Source organism: Amphiprion ocellaris, chromosome 21, assembly GCF_022539595.1.
Source record: "Amphiprion ocellaris isolate individual 3 ecotype Okinawa chromosome 21, ASM2253959v1, whole genome shotgun sequence".
In the NCBI taxonomy this organism is placed as follows: Eukaryota; Metazoa; Chordata; class Actinopteri; family Pomacentridae; genus Amphiprion; species Amphiprion ocellaris.
Window position 1 is genome coordinate 27,200,469 of NC_072786.1, and position 21,504 is coordinate 27,221,972.

At 37.5% G+C, this 21,504-nt stretch overlaps 1 protein-coding gene across 2 annotated transcripts; it reads left to right on the plus strand.

Annotated features, from left to right (window-relative positions):
• The first annotated feature begins 1,935 nt into the window (after positions 1-1,935).
• si:ch73-252i11.1 (uncharacterized protein LOC553517 homolog) lies at positions 1,936-20,547 on the plus strand. 2 transcript variants are annotated; one of them, XM_023298774.3, is made up of 12 exons: positions 1,936-2,319; positions 4,763-4,898; positions 6,224-6,875; positions 6,961-7,011; positions 7,122-7,248; positions 7,960-8,125; positions 12,685-12,805; positions 12,894-12,990; positions 13,183-13,264; positions 15,632-15,762; positions 16,515-16,666; positions 18,240-20,547. In XM_023298774.3, exons 1-12 carry the CDS (start codon positions 2,042-2,044, stop codon positions 19,154-19,156), a joined length of 2,910 nt encoding a protein of 969 aa, XP_023154542.2. In that variant the 5' UTR covers positions 1,936-2,041; the 3' UTR covers positions 19,157-20,547. The 2 variants fall into 2 exon arrangements, with proteins under 2 accessions (XP_023154542.2, XP_023154543.2); XM_023298775.3 differs by having other exon boundaries at positions 13,186-13,264.
• The last annotated feature ends 957 nt before the right edge of the window (positions 20,548-21,504 follow it).

The following is a 21,504-nucleotide window of genomic DNA, read 5'->3' on the forward strand; positions in this document are numbered from 1 at the left end:
TTACTTTCATAAACAGAATAAAGTGCTTAAATTCAAACTGATATGTTTTTCTGCTGGTCTTAATTTCAAAATAGGTAATCAAAAATGCAAAATAATTATATTTATTATAAAAATTGACTAAATGTAAAGATGTTAGCGTTATTTAAGGTGCTGTTACTTCTTTAGATCCTCAGATTCTTTGTACCAGAAAAAGACTATATATATATGTATATATATATATATATATATATATATATATATATATATATATATATATATATATACATATATATATATATATATATACATATATATATATATATATATATATATATATATATATATATATATATATATATATATATATATATATATATATATATACATATATATATATAATTATTTTACTTTGTTCACATTTATTCATATACCATTTTATTTAGTTGTATAAATAGATTTTCTGAGGCTTTATGCTGTCTGGTTTCTGGCACATATTTCTGTTAAAATGCTTTCTTAAATTAATTATTAATATTTTGGGGATATTCTGTAAATAATATATATTCTGGCTATTTATATATATTTTTGGTCATTTTCAGTGTCTTTGTATGTGGGTTTAAGTAGTTAGATTCAAATTAAACCTTTGTTTTTTTTTGATGGTCTTTATTGAAAATCCATCAGTAATGAGCAAAATTGAAACTGATTATCACTTTTTAAATTACATTTCTGTTATTATTATATAGTCTGACTATTTATATAATTTCATTTTCATGTTCAGTGTGTGGGTTAACGTAATTAGATTTAAAATACATCATTTTCCTGCTCATTTTTTTATTAAAAATCCATCAATGATAGATTTTGGGTGACATCTCTATTTTTAGCTTATTTCTCGTGTCAATATTTATTCTGATTTATTTTATTTATGTATTTATTTGATCAGGGATCATCCAATTAATCTATCTATCTATCTATCTATCTATCTATAGTCTATCTATCTATCTATCTATAGTCTATCTATCTATCTATCTATCTATCTATCTATCTATTTGTATGTTTTTACGTCATTCAACATGTTTGTGTGGAATTTAATATAGTTAAATTCAACCTTTATTTATGCTCAATCTTCGCAAAAGTCTGTCAGTAGTTATTGATATTGACTGACATTAGATGTGATAACTGTTTTTCTATTTTTTTTTTTTTTTTACACTTGTCCGTATTTGAAGTTAATGTCTGGTGTTGGTTTATAATATGGGTTATTTAGCTCTCAGTGTTTCAGGTGTTGGTTTATAATCAGGTTATTTAGCTCTCAGTGTGTTTCAGGTGTTGGTTTATAATCAGGTTATTTAGCTCTCAGTGTTTCAGGTGTTGGTTTATAATCAGGTTATTTAGCTCTCAGTGTGTTTCAGGTGTTGGTTTATAATATGGGTTATTTAGCTCTCAGTGTTTCAGGTGTTGGTTTATAATCAGGTTATTTAGCTCTCAGTGTGTTTCAGGTGTTGGTTTATAATCAGGTTATTTAGCTCTCAGTGTTTCAGGTGTTGGTTTATAATCAGGTTATTTAGCTCTCAGTGTTTCAGGTGTTGGTTTATAATCAGGTTATTTAGCTCTCAGTGTTTCAGGTGTTGGTTTATAATCAGGTTATTTAGCTCTCAGTGTTTCAGGTGTTGGTTTATAATCAGGTTATTTAGCTCTCAGTGTGTTTCAGGTGTTGGTTTATAATCAGGTTATTTAGCTCTCAGTGTTTCAGGTGTTGGTTTATAATCAGGTTATTTAGCTCTCAGTGTGTTTCAGGTGTTGGTTTATAATCAGGTTATTTAGCTCTCAGTTGGTTCCAGGTGAACTTGTCTCCACTCACTTCAGCTGAATCAAGCCTGATGTCTGAACTACAGATCTGTGTCGCCCCCAAGCGGTCAGAAGCGGCGTTGCAGCTTCACTCGGTTAAGTTTCGGTTTCTGATCATCAGAAATGAAACCGAACTTCCCCTCCTCCTCTCAGCTCACAGCAGCTGCGGTCAGTCAGTCTGTCTGTCGGTCTGCTGGAAGCAGAGATCCGCAGTCTGAGCGCCATGGAGGCCACGATCCTGAAGATCATCTGCGCCAACCAGGGCGCGGTGGGGACCGACGACCTGATGTTCAACCTGTTCCCAGGTGACTCCTCCAACGTGTCGCAGGTCATCAGTAACCAGGACAAGTTCGCCCTGTGCTGCCCGAACGGACAGCCGACGGTGGTGGTCCGGACCCGGCTGAGGCTGTGCAGGGTGAAGGAGTGCCCCGGAACCTGCAGGGGGTTACACCTGTGTCAATTCTACCTGTTCAAGGGCTCCTGTGGCTTCTCTCTGCTCAGGTAAACGTGTTGAATCAGGAGCTTACTGCTGCCGCCGCCGCCGCCGCCGCCGCTGCACAGGAAGGTTAAAATAGTGTGTAAAACACTTTAAATTCTAATTACCATGTCTTTCTACTGTAATTTAAAGTTGTTTTAAGCTGAAATGCGCTGCCACGGATGGTTTTAGTGGTTGAAAATTTAATATGGTTTAAAGGCCTATTCATGGTGCGTTCAAGTACGCGTGGGAAATTTCCGGTGTGACTCTCCCAGTCATTACGTATTGTGTTTTTATTGTGTTTTACAGTCAGCTGGTTTACTTTTACATCACTTACCTTGTAGTTTTAAGTGCGTTTTATGAGTAAATTTAACTTTGACCTGCAGTTTTGTTAGAAAACTGTCCTGAAACAAACACAGACGTCGTGTCAGTTTGATCAGTTTTCAGTTGGAATAAAACTCAGAAAAAGTAGATATGTCCTTTTGAATGAGGAAAGAGAAAAAATTATTTGAAAATGAGTCACAGTTTGATCCACAATGACTTCTGACGTGAGTTTTAACAATATTTTAAGGAATAAAAGTCACAAAATCGAGTTAAGCTCAAAGTTCTGCTCTATATTAGTCATGGTGAATAAACAGGCGAACGTACAACATGCCAGTGGCGTGTTGGCATGTTGTTGGTAACGTGGGTTTTGACTCTGAGGGCAGTGATTCATGTTTGTTTTTCTAAGCAGGCAGAGTCTGTGTTCAGTTGTGACTAACACCAGATAATTTGGGTGTGTTCCTTGAATCACCAGCAGCTGATGAAGTAAATCTAACCTGTATACAGGTAGAGCAAAGACAGAAGTCAATTTACATTCCATCACTGCTTAAAAATAGTTCAGTCTGCCTGTTTCCTGTTGTTTTCTGTGGATTATATTAACACAGAGATGACATTTCTGTGTAACTTTGACTAAACACAAGCCTAAGTCACATTTTTCCCACATTTCAGCACCAATATTCCAACAAAAACTTCCCAAAAAACATTCAAACACACATTATTCTTACAGTTTGCCATTAAATTTCACATCTACCAGGATAAAAATTGAAATGTCCATAATAATAATAATAATAATAATAATAATAATAATAATAATAATAATAATAATAAAAAAACAGAAGGGGAGAGCTGGGTAAAATGAGTCCGTTTTTACTTGAGGGGTCGTTACAGATTCAAGATGTCTTGTCTGAAAAAAATCCACAAAAAATTCCCCAAATTTATAAAAATTTGCAAAATCTTCAGGAAGAAAATTCCAATAATTTCTTAAAAGTTTCCCTGAAAAATTTTATTTAAAAAAAAAAAAAAAAATCCCCAAAATTGGCAAGAAATAAAAAAATAAATAAAAAATAAAAAATTGTAAATATTTTCAAAAAATGAATAAAAATCTTCCCAAAAAATCCTACACATATCTAAAGTGATTACATATATATCAGTAAAAGTTCTAATATTTTCTTTAAGAATATTCAGAAAAAAATCTTTTTTTTCTGAATGTTCTTAAAGAAACATTTTTTTTGACATTTCTTTTTTTCCACCAAAAATTGTTCAAAATTTTCCCAAAAATGTTGACTGTGAATTTATTTTTTTTTTTCCACATTTTCAAACTTTTCAACGGGTCAATTTTGACCCACAGGATGACATAAGGGTTAAATACCTGCAGCAGGATCCGAAGCAAAGTAACTAAATACACCAGGCTAATTTCAAGCACTTTGATAAGCTCCTGTTAATTTAAATTTGATTTTGTTTGTTATTGCATTACACATCAGTTGTTGTCTAATGTCAGCAGACAACATGATGAGCAGCTAAACCGGAACGACTGGATGCTGCTTCTACTACACCACCAAGTCTGGGGTCATCCAGACAATTCCATGTTTTCCAGTAAAACTCCCACTTTTATCCATGTGCTAACATAACTGCACAAGGGTTTTGTAATCATCAATGAGCCTTTCAACACCATTAGCTAACACAATGTAGCTTTAGAACACAGGAGTGATGGTTGCTGGAAATGTTCCTCTGTACCTCTATGGAGATATTCCATTAAAAATCAGCTGTTTCCAGCTACAATAGTCATTTACCACATTAGCAATGTCTACACTGGATTTATCATTCATTTAATGCTATCTTCATTTAAAAAAAAATCAGCTTTTCTTTCAAAAATAAGGACATTTCTAAGTGACCCCAAACCTTTGAACAATAGTGTACATGTAAAAGGGGTTTCAGGCTAAAATCACTGCTGAACAAAATGTGTCTAAAACCTCAAAACCACATTTTTAACAACAAATGCTGTTATATTTATGAATACAACTCCATATTCAATAATGTGTAATTTTAGAGAATTTTAATGTTGTTATGAAACATTATGGAGGAAGTTCTGTGCAGCTAGTTGTGTTGAATGTCGGTCTTGTTTGAATCGTGTGAATTCTTTGGCAACAGGAGAGGCTGCAACTTCTCCCACGAGCTGAAGTCTGACCACAACCAGAGGATTCTGAGGGAAAATGAGCTGGAGAGTCTGACCCTGGAGGAGCTGCGAACGCTGCTGCTGCAGAGCGACAACACACTGCTGCCTCCAGTAAGTCTGGAAACGCACAACTACAGCAAATCAGGTGGTTCTTTTATCACTTTTTCTGTTATTGTTTCTTTTGAAATCACTTTTTTATGCACCTTCACTCTCTGCACTTGACGTTATGACAATAAACCTAAATTTCCTGACACTTTGTCAAAATATATTAGCTCATGCAAGTAACAGTTTTCTCCTAGAAAAATGCCATATATTGGCCATTATATTCAGTCTACCATGAAAAGAAACCACTGCTGTCTTAATTCAGCCTTCAGACAAGCAGTAAGAATTGATGAATAGTGATGTTGAACTCCGACTGCTTTTTGAAGTGTTACATCATATAGAAACTAGGTTTTATCCACTTCAGCCTGTTGTGAAAACATTTGGGGTTTGTTTATGCAACCAAACTTTGCGTTTTCTAACATATTTAAGTGAAACTTTATTTATTGGTAGCACTGGTGCAACAAAAAAAAGAGTCAAATGATGCGTCAAACTACTTTTATCAAGCTCCAACTGTTGTTCCAAAACATTACATCAAGTAGAAACCAGGTTTTATCCACTTCAGCCTGTTATAAACCAGTTAGAGGGAAAGTTTGGGGTTTGTTTATGCAACCATACTTTGCGTTTTCTAATATATTTAAGTGAAACCAGAGCTCCAGACTAACTTTTTTTTACTGGTAGCACTGGTCCAACCAAAAAAGAGTCAAATGATGCATCAAACAAACACTTTTGTAGGCGAGTGCTCAGAGCCTGATGAAGAAAACCTGATTAACGAATAAAGTTGGTAACACCGATATCTCTAATTGGAGTTTTAGGTTTGGTTGAACCAGTTAACTCAAGGAAAGCCTGGATTTGTTAAACTTGTTTACTAGTAAATCCGACAGATTAGGAGTGAAAATGGATGAGAACTGATGTCACACTCTGACAAAATAAAACATCATATAGAAATCAGGTTTTACCCACTTTAGCCTGTTATGAGCCGGTTAGCAACCAAACTTTGTGTTTTCTAATGCATTTAGTGAAACCAGGGCTCCAAAGGAACTTTTTCACAGGTAGCACTGGTGCAACCACAAAAAGGATTCAAACTACTTCTTTTATTGGAGCTTGATAGAGAAAACCTGGTTAAAGTTGGTGAAGATCGTTGTATTACCCGTCAATTCTGATTGGGGTTTTAGGTCTTGTTGAGCCAGTTAACTCAAAGGAAGCCTGGCTATGTTGAGCGTGCGTCACATTAAACCCCTCAGATAAGCGGTGAATGTTACATCAAACAGTATCCAGGCTTTTTCAGTGCTGTATTGTAACTGTCTTTCCTCCTCATCTTATCCTCACTGCACCAGGTCTGCTATGATTACAACAACGGTCACGGAGATTTTGGTCGCTGTCAGGAAGGCGACGCCTGCAAACGACTTCACATCTGTGAGAAGTCCTTCAGGAGTGAGTGCATCTGCTACAGGAACCATGACTTCAATGCTCCACAGCCGCTACGAACCCTGCAGGAAAAAGGCATCCCAGACACCCTGTTCCCCTCCCTGAAATCCGTCTACGTGAATAAAGAGGCTCTGAGGTTCTCCGGCAACACTGATGGAAGAGGGAGAGGAAGAGGAAGAGCAAGAGGAAGAGGTGGCAATAGAAGGGGCAGGGGCAGAGGAAGCCATGACAACCAACCAAGGGAGATACGAGCCGCTTCCCTCAGCGACATCCTCGAAAACATCGACACCTTGGATCTGTACGGCGCCGATGGATCGTCCGACGGCGAGGCGTCCGTCGCGAGTAGCGAAGGCGGAAAGCACAATGAACATCCGAATAAAACTTCTGCAGCTTTCAGAGGAAGAGGTGGCAACCGGGGCAACCGGGGCAACCGAGGCAACCGGGGCAACCGGGGCAACTTTCAGCAGCTACCAAAAACCCGCTCCACCAGTCACATTTTCACTGCTGCCGAAGCTGCAAATGGCAGTGATGCTCCGAACAGACGACCAAGGCCTGTCAGAGGTAAAATAAGTCAGCTGATTTCAACTAACTGCTCTCCATTTGTGTAAAATGTCAAATAAAACTCATACTTGTTTGTTTCTTCCAGATAAAACGGAGATCTGCATGTTCTATGTCAAAGGACACTGCATCCATGAGGGTGAGAAACCAATCATGGGTCACAGATCATCTTGCGAAACAAACACTTAAAGTCTTTTGTGTGTTTGTTTGACACCAGTTTGACCATTAATCTTTGTTGTGTGTTCTCAGATCGTTGTTTCAAAGCTCACGACAAGATGCCGTACAGATGGGAGGTGAAAGAGGGCGACCAGTGGACCAGCATGCCTGAGAACGAGATGATTGAGAAGGATTACTGTGATCCCAAAAACACATACAGGTACTTTGATTTTCACCAAACTCAACACCTCAAGGTTGTTACTGTAGCATATTCCACAGTAGACCTAAAATAAACATGAACTTTATCGTCATATACACAGCAGAAGCACAGTGATGCCTTTAGTAATGAGATTCTGTCGACAAATCACAGCACTTCTGCTTTTAATTCTGCATAGTAAAGGATTTATCACTGTGTTTCTTTAAAGCAGAAAGCACAAGAGGAAAATCATAAGTAGTGATTCTGAAGAACCAGAAACACCTTAGTTTTTAGTCCCTGCTATCTCTGAAAACATTGGATCCTACTGCTTCCTAAATGCTTCCAATTCCAAGCTTCAAGTTTCAAGCCCAAACTAAGATAACCCTGTAAACTGACCTTGATGATTAAAATCAGTGTTTCTGTACAATGCTGGTTTGCTGGTTAACACAGAGACAAGGGGAAGCATGAGCTGAAAGGGATTATTTTGTTGATACACTAAAATGCAAATGTTTCTGTGGTGTTCCAGAAAGCTAAAGTCTTGATTTAACCCAATACGTGACTTTCTTTTGAAGCCTCTAGACTCCAAAACCTCCCGGCGGATTTCATGATATGTTATCTAGCATGTAAAAAACACCATATGGACACATTAACATAGTGAAAAATTTGACTACTGGAGGTTTTTTTTTTAGTTAAGCTAGTTGTATTATTAATAGATTCCCGATTTGTTGTCTTTAGTACCACCAGCCAAGTTGTGCATTTCGACACGATGACCTGTGGACCGAACAAAGTGCGACGTCTTTCCACCATGAACTCTTTGCTTCAGCCGACTTACATCCTCACCACCGAGTGGCTTTGGTACTGGCAGGATGAGTTCGGAAATTGGAACCAGTACGCTTCAGATGTGAGTAACTCCAGACAGCATTGCATGTTTGTGGTGTGGATGCTTGAAAAATGCCAGGAATTGTGAAATATGTGGTCCACTACAAATTCAAACACAAAATCTAGCCAGTTTCAGGGCTCTGAAAAGGGCGCCAACACTCCAGAATCCATATTTTTTATAGAAACAAAGGATCAAACTCAGCAGTTGGGCTCTACAAAGCATTTTAGAGCTTTTCAGCTTTTGCATTTTGGTTGCTTAGCTAGCAGCTTTATTATTTGTGTTCAGTATTACAGCTCATTAGCATTGATTCTACTTGCAACTGGCAACCTTTTTTCAATTTAAAGAAGTTAAAGCTACATTATACACTGCCTGATGAGCACCAAACTACTTAGGTACAAGCTGGGACACATAGTGGCATATTTAACAGCTTTAAAGTTACATATTTCCTTCAAAAACACAGAACAGGACTCCGCATGAATGCTAACGCTGCTAATTGACTGCTGGATATGTCAATAAGCGGCTGTTTGCTAACACGTTCATCACATTAGTTTTTAAAGGTTCCATGTTGAGCTTCTGTCCAGCAAATTAATGAAAGTTGAATGTCCACAGAATGTGTCTTTCAGTTTTTCATCTCAATGGACCACAAACATGATTAATTTTACCATGACTTCTGGTTTTAGTTCTGTTCTAAATGGGCTGTTTTAGTGTCTGTAGCTTTAAATGCAGCTAGAGTTGCTGCTGTCCCCGCCCCCTTCAGGAAGAAGACTCTCTCTGTTCTTATTATTTTGCATGAAAATATTGCTAAATTCTTTGGTGAATTTGTCAGTAAACTTGATTTCAGGAGCGTCTTCATTCTACACTGCGTTTCCATGCAGAGCTGGTTTGTTGGTTAGCACATAGAGAAGGGAGGAAACATGAACTGAACGGTTATTTTTCAATGCTGCAGTAAAATGTAAATGTTTATGGGGTGTTCAAGCAAGCTAATGTATTGATGCAACCCAATAGATGACTGACTTCTTAAAGCAAACAGTTGTAAAATGTGTAGATTAGCAGCTCTGAAGTGACTGCTGGTGAAAATACTGAAAAAATCTATAGAAATTTACTATATTTATAAAATACATTATTTTTTTTCATTTGTTGTTGGCAGAGCAACAAATGACAAAAATGACAGAAATATTAAAGGACCCATTAGGTTAAAAATCCAGCTGTATTGTGTTTTGTTTGTCCTAAAATCTTAATAAAGCTGTTTTTAGTTGCATATTTTTCTGCTTCTGTTGTCACACAAAGAAATAAGTATCGAATAGTGACTGAAATGCAGCTCTTTAAAACTACAAATTAACCATCTCAGTTCTAAAATGCTGAATGGATGCCCCGTTATCTCCTCTCTGAACAGTGGTCAGTCAAAGCCTTGTGATTTCTGCTCATTCTGACACGATCAAAGTTTGAAGTCTTTGCCCTCTGCAGCGCCATGTCACAAAACTTGTGCAACGCTGAAAGATAGCAGAAAATTAGAAAGTCCAGCTGCAGCAGCCCAGAGTTCGGCTGAAGATATGCTCCCTGACAGCACGTCTCTGCCAGCGAACCTCGTGGAGCTGATTTGGGCTAAAAATGGCCATCGCACTTCTGTTGCCGTGACATTTTAGGAGCCTCACCGCAAATCTAAAAGCTGCTGCAGTGGCCGCTGTTTTTATACTCAGTCTGATAAATGCTGCTCATGGTTTAAAAAAGACAGTCAGAGATTTACCTAAAGTGAAACTGATAAAGTGATGCAGTGCTCAGCTCTGAGACTGTGGTTTATGTGGACAGTTTTAAATGCATTAAACACTGAAATGTGGCTGAACTTCCCACTTACGGTCCACTAAACCTGTGATGAACTGACTACTGTATGCGTTTACATAACCCTGTGCTTCTGTATATTCTGATTTATCTGGTTTATCTTCCCTTTTTCTCTGCTATACTCTTTAGCTTAAGCTTCTACTAAGTGTACAGCTCATCATTACAGTTCTAATCTTTTCTTTACACCTTTACATCCACACAAAAACATCCAACCGAGGCAGCCACACAGCTCAGACATCTCTGAGGAGAGATTAGCAGCCGGTTGAATTAGTCATGCTCATATTAGACTGTTGGATGAAACAAAAGTTTGAAGATTCAGTTCTCAAATTCTTGTTCATCTTTTGTCCCTCAGGTTTACATTTTCCAAAAGAACATCTTTCAGACCTTTAGTGAGCATAAAATTCTGAATAAAAGACGATCTAGGAACAGACGACAGATCCTCATATCGACACCCTCTCAAAATAATGGCCTAAGTCATTTTTTCAGGAAACACAAAAAACTGAACCACACCACATTGAACCCTGACCTAGGCCGTTATACTGCAGGGGTAGAATCACATGATCTGTTCAGCTGAGGATGTAGGCGATTTTACCAGAGGTGGCCAGCATCATGAGGAGATATTTAGGCAAAAAAACAACTTTTTTCCAAAACTGACTTGGGCCATTATTTTAGGAAGGTGACAATATTTTGGTCAAATTAGTTCAAGTACTGAACTTTCAGGGCTCAGTTTGAAATTTGATGATGCTCCTACCAACTGAGAGCTCTAAATTCATCATGTTAGAATATTTAGGCCTAAAATAAGTTAAAAAAAAAAAAAAATCTTGATTTAAGGAAGAATTAGATGTTTACATCACACTGTTTGCAGTATCAGATCCACTTTAAAGGCTCCATTTTGTGGACATTTATTCAAGAATGTGTTTTTTAATCTTTCAAAAGCTGAAAAGATGATTTCATTATAACTCCTGGTTTTAATTCTGCTCTAAATAGGCTTTTTCAGTATCTGTAGCTTTAAATCTAGCTGACCTAGTGCTTCCTTCAGGAAGAAGACTCTCCCTGCATTTGTAACTGGTAGCACAGAGCAAGACAGTTGAGCACAGCAGCCAACACAGACTTGAAGAGTGTTGGCTGCTGACCAGGAATGTAATCATTTTATATGGAAATATTGCAGAATTCACAACACAGCTGCTGTTTTTAACTCATGAGTTTGTTAGACGATGTTCTTTGGTGCAGAGCTTTATCTTGAAAATGGCTCTCTGGTTAACATTTAATCTTAGTTAATCTTAGTCTTAATCGGTTGTGTTTCAGTCACTATTTCCAATTTATTTCGTTGTCTGACAACAAAAACAGAAAAATATGAAAATGAAAACTGCTTTATTGGGAATTCAGTTGTATTAAAACACATTATATCTGAGCACAGAGAGCCGGAGAGAAGCTAAGAGATGTAAACGTAGAAACACAGAAACACACCCAGCCCTTGGTTATTAGTTTCAAATTGCTCTTCAGACCATCTCTGAATGTCCTTCATGTTTACAGTTTCCACAGAGCTCTGACCTGTGGACGTACAATCCAGGCTAATGGTAATGTTAGTCACATTAGCCACACAGCGTGCTAGCACTAAGGATTTTACTATTGTTTTGGTGACATATTTATCAAAAATCAAAATAATCCACTGGATCTTCAGTTCCTCAGATGCTGGGAGTGCATGAAGACTCTTGTGTTCATTCTTTCAGCAAACAGCAGAACATTTGGTGGTTTTTGCTCATAGCTGAGACATTTCAGAGTTAGCAGAAGCAGCTCTAGAAAGTAAACAAACCTGGTGGGATAGCTGCTCTTTCTGACATTTTTTTTTTTTAAGTTTAATAGTGAATTTTTAGCTCAACAACTCTTGTAATGCTGGATGGATAGCTAGTTGTTGAGGCCTTAAGGAAAGGAGTCTTTATATTTTAACAACTTTTACTGTAGACCTCCGTGTTTAAAACAACCACAAAACACAATAAAAATGGTGGAAATTAAACATGTCTTAGTCCAGTGGAGTGTTGACTTCTGAAACAATAAAATTGTCTTCAACAACAGGGTTTATCTATTAATGGTTCATTTCTTGTGAGAAAGGTCAAGCAGTTCAACAGAGCATCCAGGTGTGCAGAAGACAAATGACACAGAGCTTTAAAGAAAGAAAGAGGACAAAGGGAAAGGGGAGGGTGGGTTGAAGACTAGCAGGTGTTCATTAGTACATACTTTTGTGAGCTGGATTTGTGAGATATTGTCCCCATCTCCTCACAACTATGACTCCCCAAAACTAAGCAGGATGTAGTAACTATGGTTACGTCCTTGAGCGGTGTAGATAGAACATTAAAGCTGTTACATCTGCAGAAACTCTTTTATGGGATGGACTATGCTGGTCGGTAATTTTCCATTATGATGGATTTTCACCATATGAGACTTTAATTCTGCAAAATTTTTACAGTTTAGCATCTCTTGACTAAAACCTACAGGCAGCAGTCAGTCAGTCTGTTATGTTACTAAACCGGTTTCCTGGACATCAACAACATTTGGCAGATTTTGTTTCCTTCAAACACTTCAAGGCTGTTTTACATATTTTATACTTATTTTCCTAAGCTAACCAGGTCAAGGGAAACAGCAGCTTTTACTTATTTTCAGGTTCTGCCGGTGATATTCCTTTGGTCATTATGCTAATGGAGGTCAGTTTCAGGGTTTAAAACGGACTCTCTTGTCTTGTGTTGCAGACCGGTGCACACAGACCATCAGATGTCGACAGCGCAACTCTGGAGCAGAAGTTTCTGGACAACGACAAAGATGTGGTGGAATTTAAAGCTGGTTCACAGACGTACTCGCTCAGTTTCCAGGGTAAACAAAGCTCTGTTTATTTCTATATTCTGCTGTTTTTTTTTGAAAAATTAAATTACAGTTTAAAATGAAACTTCTTTCCCCTCAGACATGATACAAACAAACAAGCAGTACGACACTCTGAGGATCGTGTGTCGACGTCCTCGCTTTGTTTCTGCTGCCGATGTTCAAGAAAAGAAAGTGAGGTAAAGTGGCCCAAATAAAGCTGCTTCAGAAAGCATTCAGAACAATATCAGCAATAGAGCTAAGGATGTCATGAGAACTGATGCTTTGGTACCAAAACATGCACACTGCACTGCTCTTAGTCGTGTTTCCCACATTTGAAACAGTGTTTTATCCAAACCAAGTCACAGTAATCATCCTGACCTTGATCTCAGCAGAAAACCTCCGAGTCACGCCAACTCCACCCCCGTACCGGACACCTGGGACAAGACTCAGATCCCTGCCAAAGGATGCTTGGTATAGTGAACGCACCACATCCTCAACCCGCATGACAAATACAACTTCAAAGTCTCTGTGGCTAGTAAAAAGTCTATGTAACTGCTTCTAAACTATATTTATTTCTTACACATCGTATATCTGGTTATTTAAATATTTGTCTAAATGTGCTGTATGTCTTATTTCTTTCTGTTTTCCTACTTTCTTTTTTCTTTCCTTGTTAAGTTTATAACCTCTGAATATTCTGGAGGGAAAAAATGATTAAAAATTACAACAAAAGATGATTTGCAAATATATAATTTACATTGTGTTTTTTTTAACAACATATTTTGTGTCTTGTCCATTCTTTATGCAAGTGGTTCTGTTGCTGTAAAGAAATCAGAATCTATTATCAAATCTGAAATCTTCCAGAGCTCATTATGTTTACCTTTAATAATTTTCAGCTAATTGGATTTAAAGGACCTCAAAAAGTCAAAACACTGTTTTTTTTAAAAATGGTACATTCAAAATTTATCAACAGAAACATTAAAGGAGGAAATAAATAATCAAAGAAATTCAACTTTATTTTTTTTTAAATGATTTATGGCATTATAAGGGTGTCAAAAGACATATTTAGCTCTCTATAATCAGATTTTTTTTCTAAAATCCTACTTCCATCACTGATCACTCATGCATTGTGTTTTCTGCATGTTGTTAAACACTAAAATCTGTTTTTCTGTTGTCTTAGCTGTTTGATTCACATATTAGAACATCGGACAGAATCTTTCCTTATTCTTTCCTTAACTCATTCAGTTAATTTTGCTTTTTCACAATTTATAAAAACATAATCTTACTTTCTGAAGGAGGCTCCTGAAGTGTTCCTTAGAAATAAATTCAGATGTGATTTAGTGAATGTCGATCTTGTTGTTTGAATAACTGAGGGTGCAACTTTTCTCATAATGCTGAATAAAATGGTGTCCAATACCTTGGGGCTACTTGGAGCTTTTATTATTTATTTACTATCAAATATGTCTGGAAGCTGTCTTTTCAGATCTAATAAACGTTTTTATTATTTATATACAGTAGATTTTTGAAAAATGTTACATTTTTTTTAAAAAAAAATCAAAATTCAGAGCTAGAAACTGTAAAAACAAAAAAAAACAACACAACTTAAAAAACTAGGAATTGCCATATTTTTAACTTTCTGACTGTCCTGCAACTGTTCATTTATAATGGACTGTTCCAATGAGAAAAAATATACACACCCGAGTATACAGTCATGCTATTTAATCAGAATCTCCTCATTCTATGTGTCTAATTTAAAAAATTGACCAAAAACAAACCATTTGCACTAATCATATTCAGTAAACAACAAAAATTAATTGCATTTCTTTTCTCAACTGTAAAGCCATTAGTGACTCAGCTCTAACCAACAGTCACATGACAAAAATTGAGGGACTTTTTAGTGAATATATTGCAAAAATATTCCACAGAAGACATTCCTGAGTTTTCTCTTCTTCTAGTCCTGGTTGTTCTATTTCCATAGAGGTACAGAACTTTATACTGCAGTAAAAAATGGGCCCACAGTGAGTAAAAACACCCAGAAACTGTATTCATAGGGTTAATTTAGTATTTCAGTATCACTTTTCTCCCTTTGTATTTGAAAATTAGACTTAATTTCACTTCTAAGAGCGAACTTTTACCAGACATGTTTCTCATCAAGTAATATGCTTTATTTGAATTAAACAGGACATCTAAAAGCCTGCAATATGTCTCTTTTACTCTCATTTTAAAGTCTAATTCAATTTCTTCTCTGCTATTATCATTTCTCTAATTCATGCCTTAATGCATCAGGAGATGGTTTATCTAGATCTAGTCTGTGCTTCCTCCTCAAAAACACTAATGTTCTGTTTTCTTTCTGTTCCTACGAGTTCGTCACATCCAACTTTACAACCCAAACACTCTCCACACATTCACATCAGCGTTCTGAGGATATCAAACAGAATAAGAGTAGATCTGATGGTAAATATTTCAGTGTTCCTCCATATGAAGGCTTTTGTGCCTTAAAAAGTCAAACTCTCAAAACTTACAAACAAAAGCTCATTTTGTTTTTCAGCTATTTAAAATGTCCTTAAAAATCATTTTGGCATTCAGTGCAACACATAATTATCCCCTGATACTTTAAATATCTGCCTTTAATAAGTGGCAGTGATGATTATTTTGCCATTAGTCTGTAAATAAATGAAACATTAGCCTGAGCAGTTGGTGGAGACCAAAGCAGAGCTGAAACAAACTAACGAGTTAACATTGTGATAGCAGCTTGTTTCCACAGCCTCTAACTGATGAAAAAAATGATTAAAAATCCAATTTTGCAGCTGATAATGACTGACAATGTTTCTGTCATTGCAGAGAATCACTCTAAAGAGCACCTCAGATGAATTCAAGGAGATTGAAACTCTCTTCTGTAGAACCATGCGAGGCTTCGATATCATCAGCATCGAGAGGATTCAGAACAAAGCTCTCTGGGAAGTCTTCCAGTGGTACATATTGATTTTAACACGTTCTTATCAGCATTGCTTGACCAATTTACGGATACTGGCCTGTCATGGATATATTGGTATCGGCACATTGGTAGTCCGATATTAAAATGATCTTTTACAGAATGCAGAATAAGATCCTTGGGTTAATTTATAGATGGTGTCATCATATAGTTTATTCAGAAGAGAAGCTCCGTTGTTCACAATGCTGTTAGGTTTGTCTGCAGCACATGTAGAAGAGCAGATAGTGGTACGGAGTCAAGCTTCGTCTTCACTGTAAGCTCCTAACTAGTTTGTGAAATACATTGGATGTATAATAAACAATGACCCCCACCATTTTCCATTTTGAGATTGTAACTCTAACATATATCTGAACAGCATCTGCCAATCATCATTCAATCACTTATTTCCCTTAAAATAAGCGATTCTTAACTTCATTATCAATTTGTCTGTACAAGCAACCTCCTGTTTCTGATCAAGAAAGGGAAGCTATGCAACTTTTTAAAGTGAAAATGACACATTCTTGTTATTACAAAGGTAAAATTTTGTGCTTTTGCCGCTACAAGTAGCGTTAAGGATGGCTAATGTCAGCAAACGGTACATAGATATTGCTCAGTGTCCAGACTGTCCTCTACTTTCTGTTGTTTTATAAAATTTTAGCATTGTAGTACAACTTATGATGAACAGTAGAAGCTACATACATCAAACTATTCCATTTTAATTGAAGTTTTCTGATTTACTTGTCTAAACTCAAGGCAGAAGAATCAGATGAAGACCAACAATGGAGGTCGCACTGTGATGGAAAGGAAGCTTTTCCATGGCACCGACAGTAAACACATAGAGGCCATCTGCCTCCACAACTTCGACTGGAGAGTCTGTGGAGTTAATGGAACTGCTTTTGGCAAAGGTGGGTAGAGGACATATTCATTATGAGTTGCTTAATGGATGGAGAACTAAAGATAAGCTTTTGTCTTAAATTACAAACAAAACATGCAGTGATTTGCAGGAACGGCACGTAAAACTCACTTAACACTAACTCAAGTTTGAAGAAACATTTTATAAAATTGCTTCATTTTGCCATTTTTTCTGTTAGAGAATGTTGTGTTTGCTTAACAGTCGCAGCTGCTGTGATAACGGATCAGTTGTTTCTGTTTCTTTGTGTGTCCCCCTTCTGGCAGCAAGGGTTGTTACACAAATGCTAGTAAGCTAGCTAGTGCTTTCGACATACTTGCCGTTAATTGCTATCTTTTCAGACTGTAATCCTTCCAAACTGCTAGTTGCTGTACCTGATTTCATCTCCATCACTGTGGTTGTTCCCTCCTTCAGCTCTAACAGACTAATCTGGTGCACAAGTTTGGGAATTCACTGCATAGTACAGAGGATGTACTAGATGCTAACAGGTTTAACTCCCTTTCTAACATGCTCATGGGCATATAGTTGTTCTAAATTATACTACTTTCCAGTCCACTTTGAAGGTCTCGACATCTTCCACCCTCAGATACTACTGCAAAACATGAACAGTTCTGCCCTTGTATCACAAATTTTGGGCTCCACGTGGACATCTACAGAGGGATTCCTGTGGATTTTGAAGGACTTGAGTAAATGGAAATTTGCATAACTTGGACCCTAGTGCACCTTCTCGTACTCTAATGTGGAAAAATGCTCTTGATCAGTATTACGAGAACTCTTGTCACGAGAATGTCGCCATTTATCTCGCTAAAGAAAGGATTCTACTTCACAGCTATTTACCATAGTAAATCTACTAATTTTGACTTTTTGGGACAACTTGTGCGCTGTGAAAGGATGTTGTCATGATTCAGATTCTCCATTTTCTTCTGTGGGTTGAATCACGGTTGCAGCAGGGGAAGCAGCAACATTCTCCATCTCTTCCTAGGGAATCCCAAGGTGTTCTCAAGCCGGATGAGATATGTAAGCCCTCCGGTGAGTTCTGGTTCAACCCCAGGGTCTCCTTCTAGTTGGAGGTGCCCGAAAAACCTCCAAAGGAAGGCACCCAAGAGGCTTCCTAATCAGACTCCCTCCGGATGTCTGAGCTCCTCACTCTTTCTCTAAAGCTGAGCCCAAATATCCAACCCCAGAAAACCCATTTTGACGACTTGTATCTGAAATCAGATTCTTCCAGTCACTACCCAGTACTCCTGAACGTAGATCCCCTGGCAAATCAAGAGCTTTACCTTCTGGCTGATCTCATAGTACTGCATCTGTCCATCTCACATTTTCTTTTCCCATCACTTTTAAACAAGATACTTAAATTCCATCATATGCGGCAGCAACTTACGTCCAACCAAGAGGAACTAATCCACCAGTCTGCGACAGAGATTTTTCACCTGCAAAAAATTGCCCTTTCAAGCAAAAAATTTGTTTATCAATAACTAAAATATTCCTTTGTTGCCCTTGCCCTAGAATCTTTGCCCACATGATGACATGTTTTCTCACGATCATGTGTTTGTGTCCAAACCCAGGTAGCTACTTTGCCCGGGATGCCAAATACTCCCACGACTACACCGGCAACACCGATGTCAGAACCATGTTTGTCTCACGGGTGTTGGTGGGAGATTATACCAAAGGGGAGTCTGACTACCGCCGACCTCCTTCCAAGGACGGCGGAGACATAAACTTCTTCGACAGCTGTGTAAACGACGTTATGAACCCGTCCATATTTATTGTGTTTGAGAAGCACCAGATCTACCCCGAGTACCTGCTAAAGTACAAGACCACAAAGCCGCCAGTTGACATATTTGGTGCTGCGACACGGTGGGGGCCAAACCCTGTACCAGCACCGAACCCGGTAGCGGCGCCAAACCCTGTGCTGGTACCAAAGCCAGCACCAGCTCCAAAACCAGTACCCATTTTGAAACCAACACCTGCTCCGAGACCTGCTGTCCAACCAAGCATATCAGTTTACCAACGCAACACAGTCTCATACACACCACGCAGCACATCCTCATACCAATCCAGCACCTCGCCTTATCAATCCAGCGCCTCGCCTTACCAGTCCAGCACCTCGCCTTACCAATCCAGCGCCTCGCCTTACCAGTCCAGCGCCTCGCCTTACCAATCCAGCGCCTCGCCTTACCAGTCCAGCGCCTCGCCTTACCAATCCAGCGCCTCGCCTTACCAATCCAGCACCTCGTCTTACCAATCCAGCGCCTCGCCTTACCAATCCAGCACCTCGTTTTACCAATCCAGCACCTCGCCTTACCAATCCAGCACCTCGTCTTACCAATCCAGCACCTCGTCTTACCAATCCAGCACCTCGTCTTACCAATCCAGCACCTCGTCTTACCCACGTAGCACAACGTCCTCTTCGTACCGACCCGCCCAGTTTTCTCCACCTTCCCCACCTCCAAAGAAGTCTGGTTCGTGTGCCATTGCTTAGGGACGACTGTGAAGTGAGGGCAGATGTTGTTTTTGGAACAGATAATAGCATTTGAAGGAGCTGGATGCTTTGGGTTATTGGACAAACAGCTTAGATATAGCAGTAATATCAGTTAAAGTATAGAAACATGTGGCAATGTAGCTGAAAGTGCTTATTACTATGAAGCATCAAATAGCACTAAAATTGTTCATCACAAATTACACTAAAAAGGTTAATATTAGTGACTGCTGCTATGCTTTGCAGTAGCCAGTTAAGCTTCCAAAATCGGTAACAGATAACATGAACGTTATTCCATCCACTGCTGTTAATTCTAATCAGATGGTGGCACTAACTGGTGGGATTAAACCATTTTAGGTTTAATTTGAAACATAAACAATATAGAAAACTTAATATAAATATGGAAGGGTGAATATGTTAGCCACATGCTACCATGATTAATTCATTACCTTTTAGATTGCACTTTGTAGATTTTATCTATGCATCACTTTTCAATGTGAATTAAATGTAAAAAAAAATCATGAGCAAACTTTTTGTCTCAACATTTCCACTCAGGTTTTTTCAACTGGAAATAAGCATAAAATGCTGGTGGAGGTGTGGTTTACAGAAAGTGCAGCACGTCAGTCGGTGTTGTAAAAAGCAGCAGTCGGCTCAAAGTTCCCGAGTGTAGTTTTTATAAATCTTGCTCAGGAATTTTTTTGTCATAAAAAATCCAACATACTGTTTTAAATGTGTCAGATAAGGCTGTTATGGAGTCAGATGTTCTGGTGTTGACTCGGCTGAGACACATGACAGAATACATGTTGGTAACTGACCAGTCACTGCTCAGAAGCCATTATTAGAAACATGCATGTAAACAAGCAGTGTGTTGTGTCTGACGGGATAAACATAAATAAGAAAAACACGATGGATCCGTCGAGTTGCACAAACGTGACAACATGGTGGTCGGTCAGTCCTGTAGCCCGACGGTCACTTTGCCTTATTTGCAATGTTGTGAGCGCTCTGAGCTCCTATTATTTAACGTTAAAGTAAAAAATAAAACGGAAGAAAATCGAGGGCTGCACCAGATGCAGCATTAGTTTACTGTCAGCAGCGGTGAATACTGGCACCACAGCCTCTACCAACAAGTAGAGGGCGACAAAATACCTGTTAGAGGTCACAAATATATAAAAATAATACATTTATTCACAAAATGAGGATGAATGAGGCTATGTAGTGGGTTGAATGGAGTGTTTGTTTTGCATTATGTTTAGAGTTATTGCAAATTGCAGATTTTGTGTTGAATGTTCTGATTTGATGGCAAAAAAAACCATGCTCTTTTTCAAAATTATCTGTTAGCATTGTTGATGTTGTGCTTTGAAAATCAATAAATGTTAGATCCATCTTAAAGGCAATCAAGCAGTGTTTTGTTTACAAGTTCATGTTATTTGGCTTGTGTTTTGTTGAACATTTTGTGTCCTTTCCATTGTAAATGTAAAATTAACACTTTTTCAGCAGCTTATAAATGTTTTTTAAAGCAATTTATGGTTATTTTATACATATTCCCAATTGTGTTAAGTTTTGGATAATACCTAGTAAAATTGCAGAAAAAAAAGTATTAACTGACATACTAACACAGAAAAAAATGGTTGAAGTTCAAATATGTCCACATCAAAAACGTGTATTAATCTTGGGAAAATGAGCTAAACCAGCAAATAAAAAATGTAATATTCATGTAATAAGATTATAGAAAAACTTCTTTATAAACACAGCATAAACTCTGAAAATTTAGTTTTGTTTTTTTTCCCATAGTTTTAACTGGAATCTTTTGAGCAGTTTACTGACATTTTCCCTGGTCTGGTAAATTATGGTAATAAATAGTGAAAATCACAGAAAAAAAAACTGTTGATCAAAACATTCATCTACATGTCACGGTCAAAAATAAAAGCAGAACTTCATTGGACATAACAGCAATTCTTAATTTTCAAATTGCACCATTTTTACTGTATTTGAATCAAAAAAAGATACAATTATTTGACATGTTTTACCAATTTACATGAATATAAATCATTTTTCATTGCTATATTTGGACATTTCTTTTCAAATCTGACAAATAAAAATTATTTATATCCAGAACTGAAACAATTGCTAAATAATCTGAAACTGTTATTTTACTTTTTTTTTGCTATTTTCTTAAATTACATACAGTAAGTAGAAAAATCACAGAAAAATCTCTATTTTTACATCATATTTAGTTCCTCAACATTTGACCATAAAATTAGACATTTTTACTGTAATTAATTCAGCTAAAAATGATTGTTTTATCAATGTGTGCCATTATTTTCACAGTTTTTGAACTCTACGGTATTCTA

Coding starts and splice junctions, on each gene's coding strand:
- si:ch73-252i11.1 (XM_023298774.3), top strand. CDS start 2,042: ATGGAGGCCACGATCCTGAAGATCATCTGCGCCAACCAGGGCGCGGTG. Junction 7,249..7,959: donor GATCCCAAAAACACATACAG/GTACTTTGATTT, acceptor TGTTGTCTTTAG/TACCACCAGCCAAGTTGTGC. Junction 8,126..12,684: donor GGAACCAGTACGCTTCAGAT/GTGAGTAACTCC, acceptor CTTGTGTTGCAG/ACCGGTGCACACAGACCATC.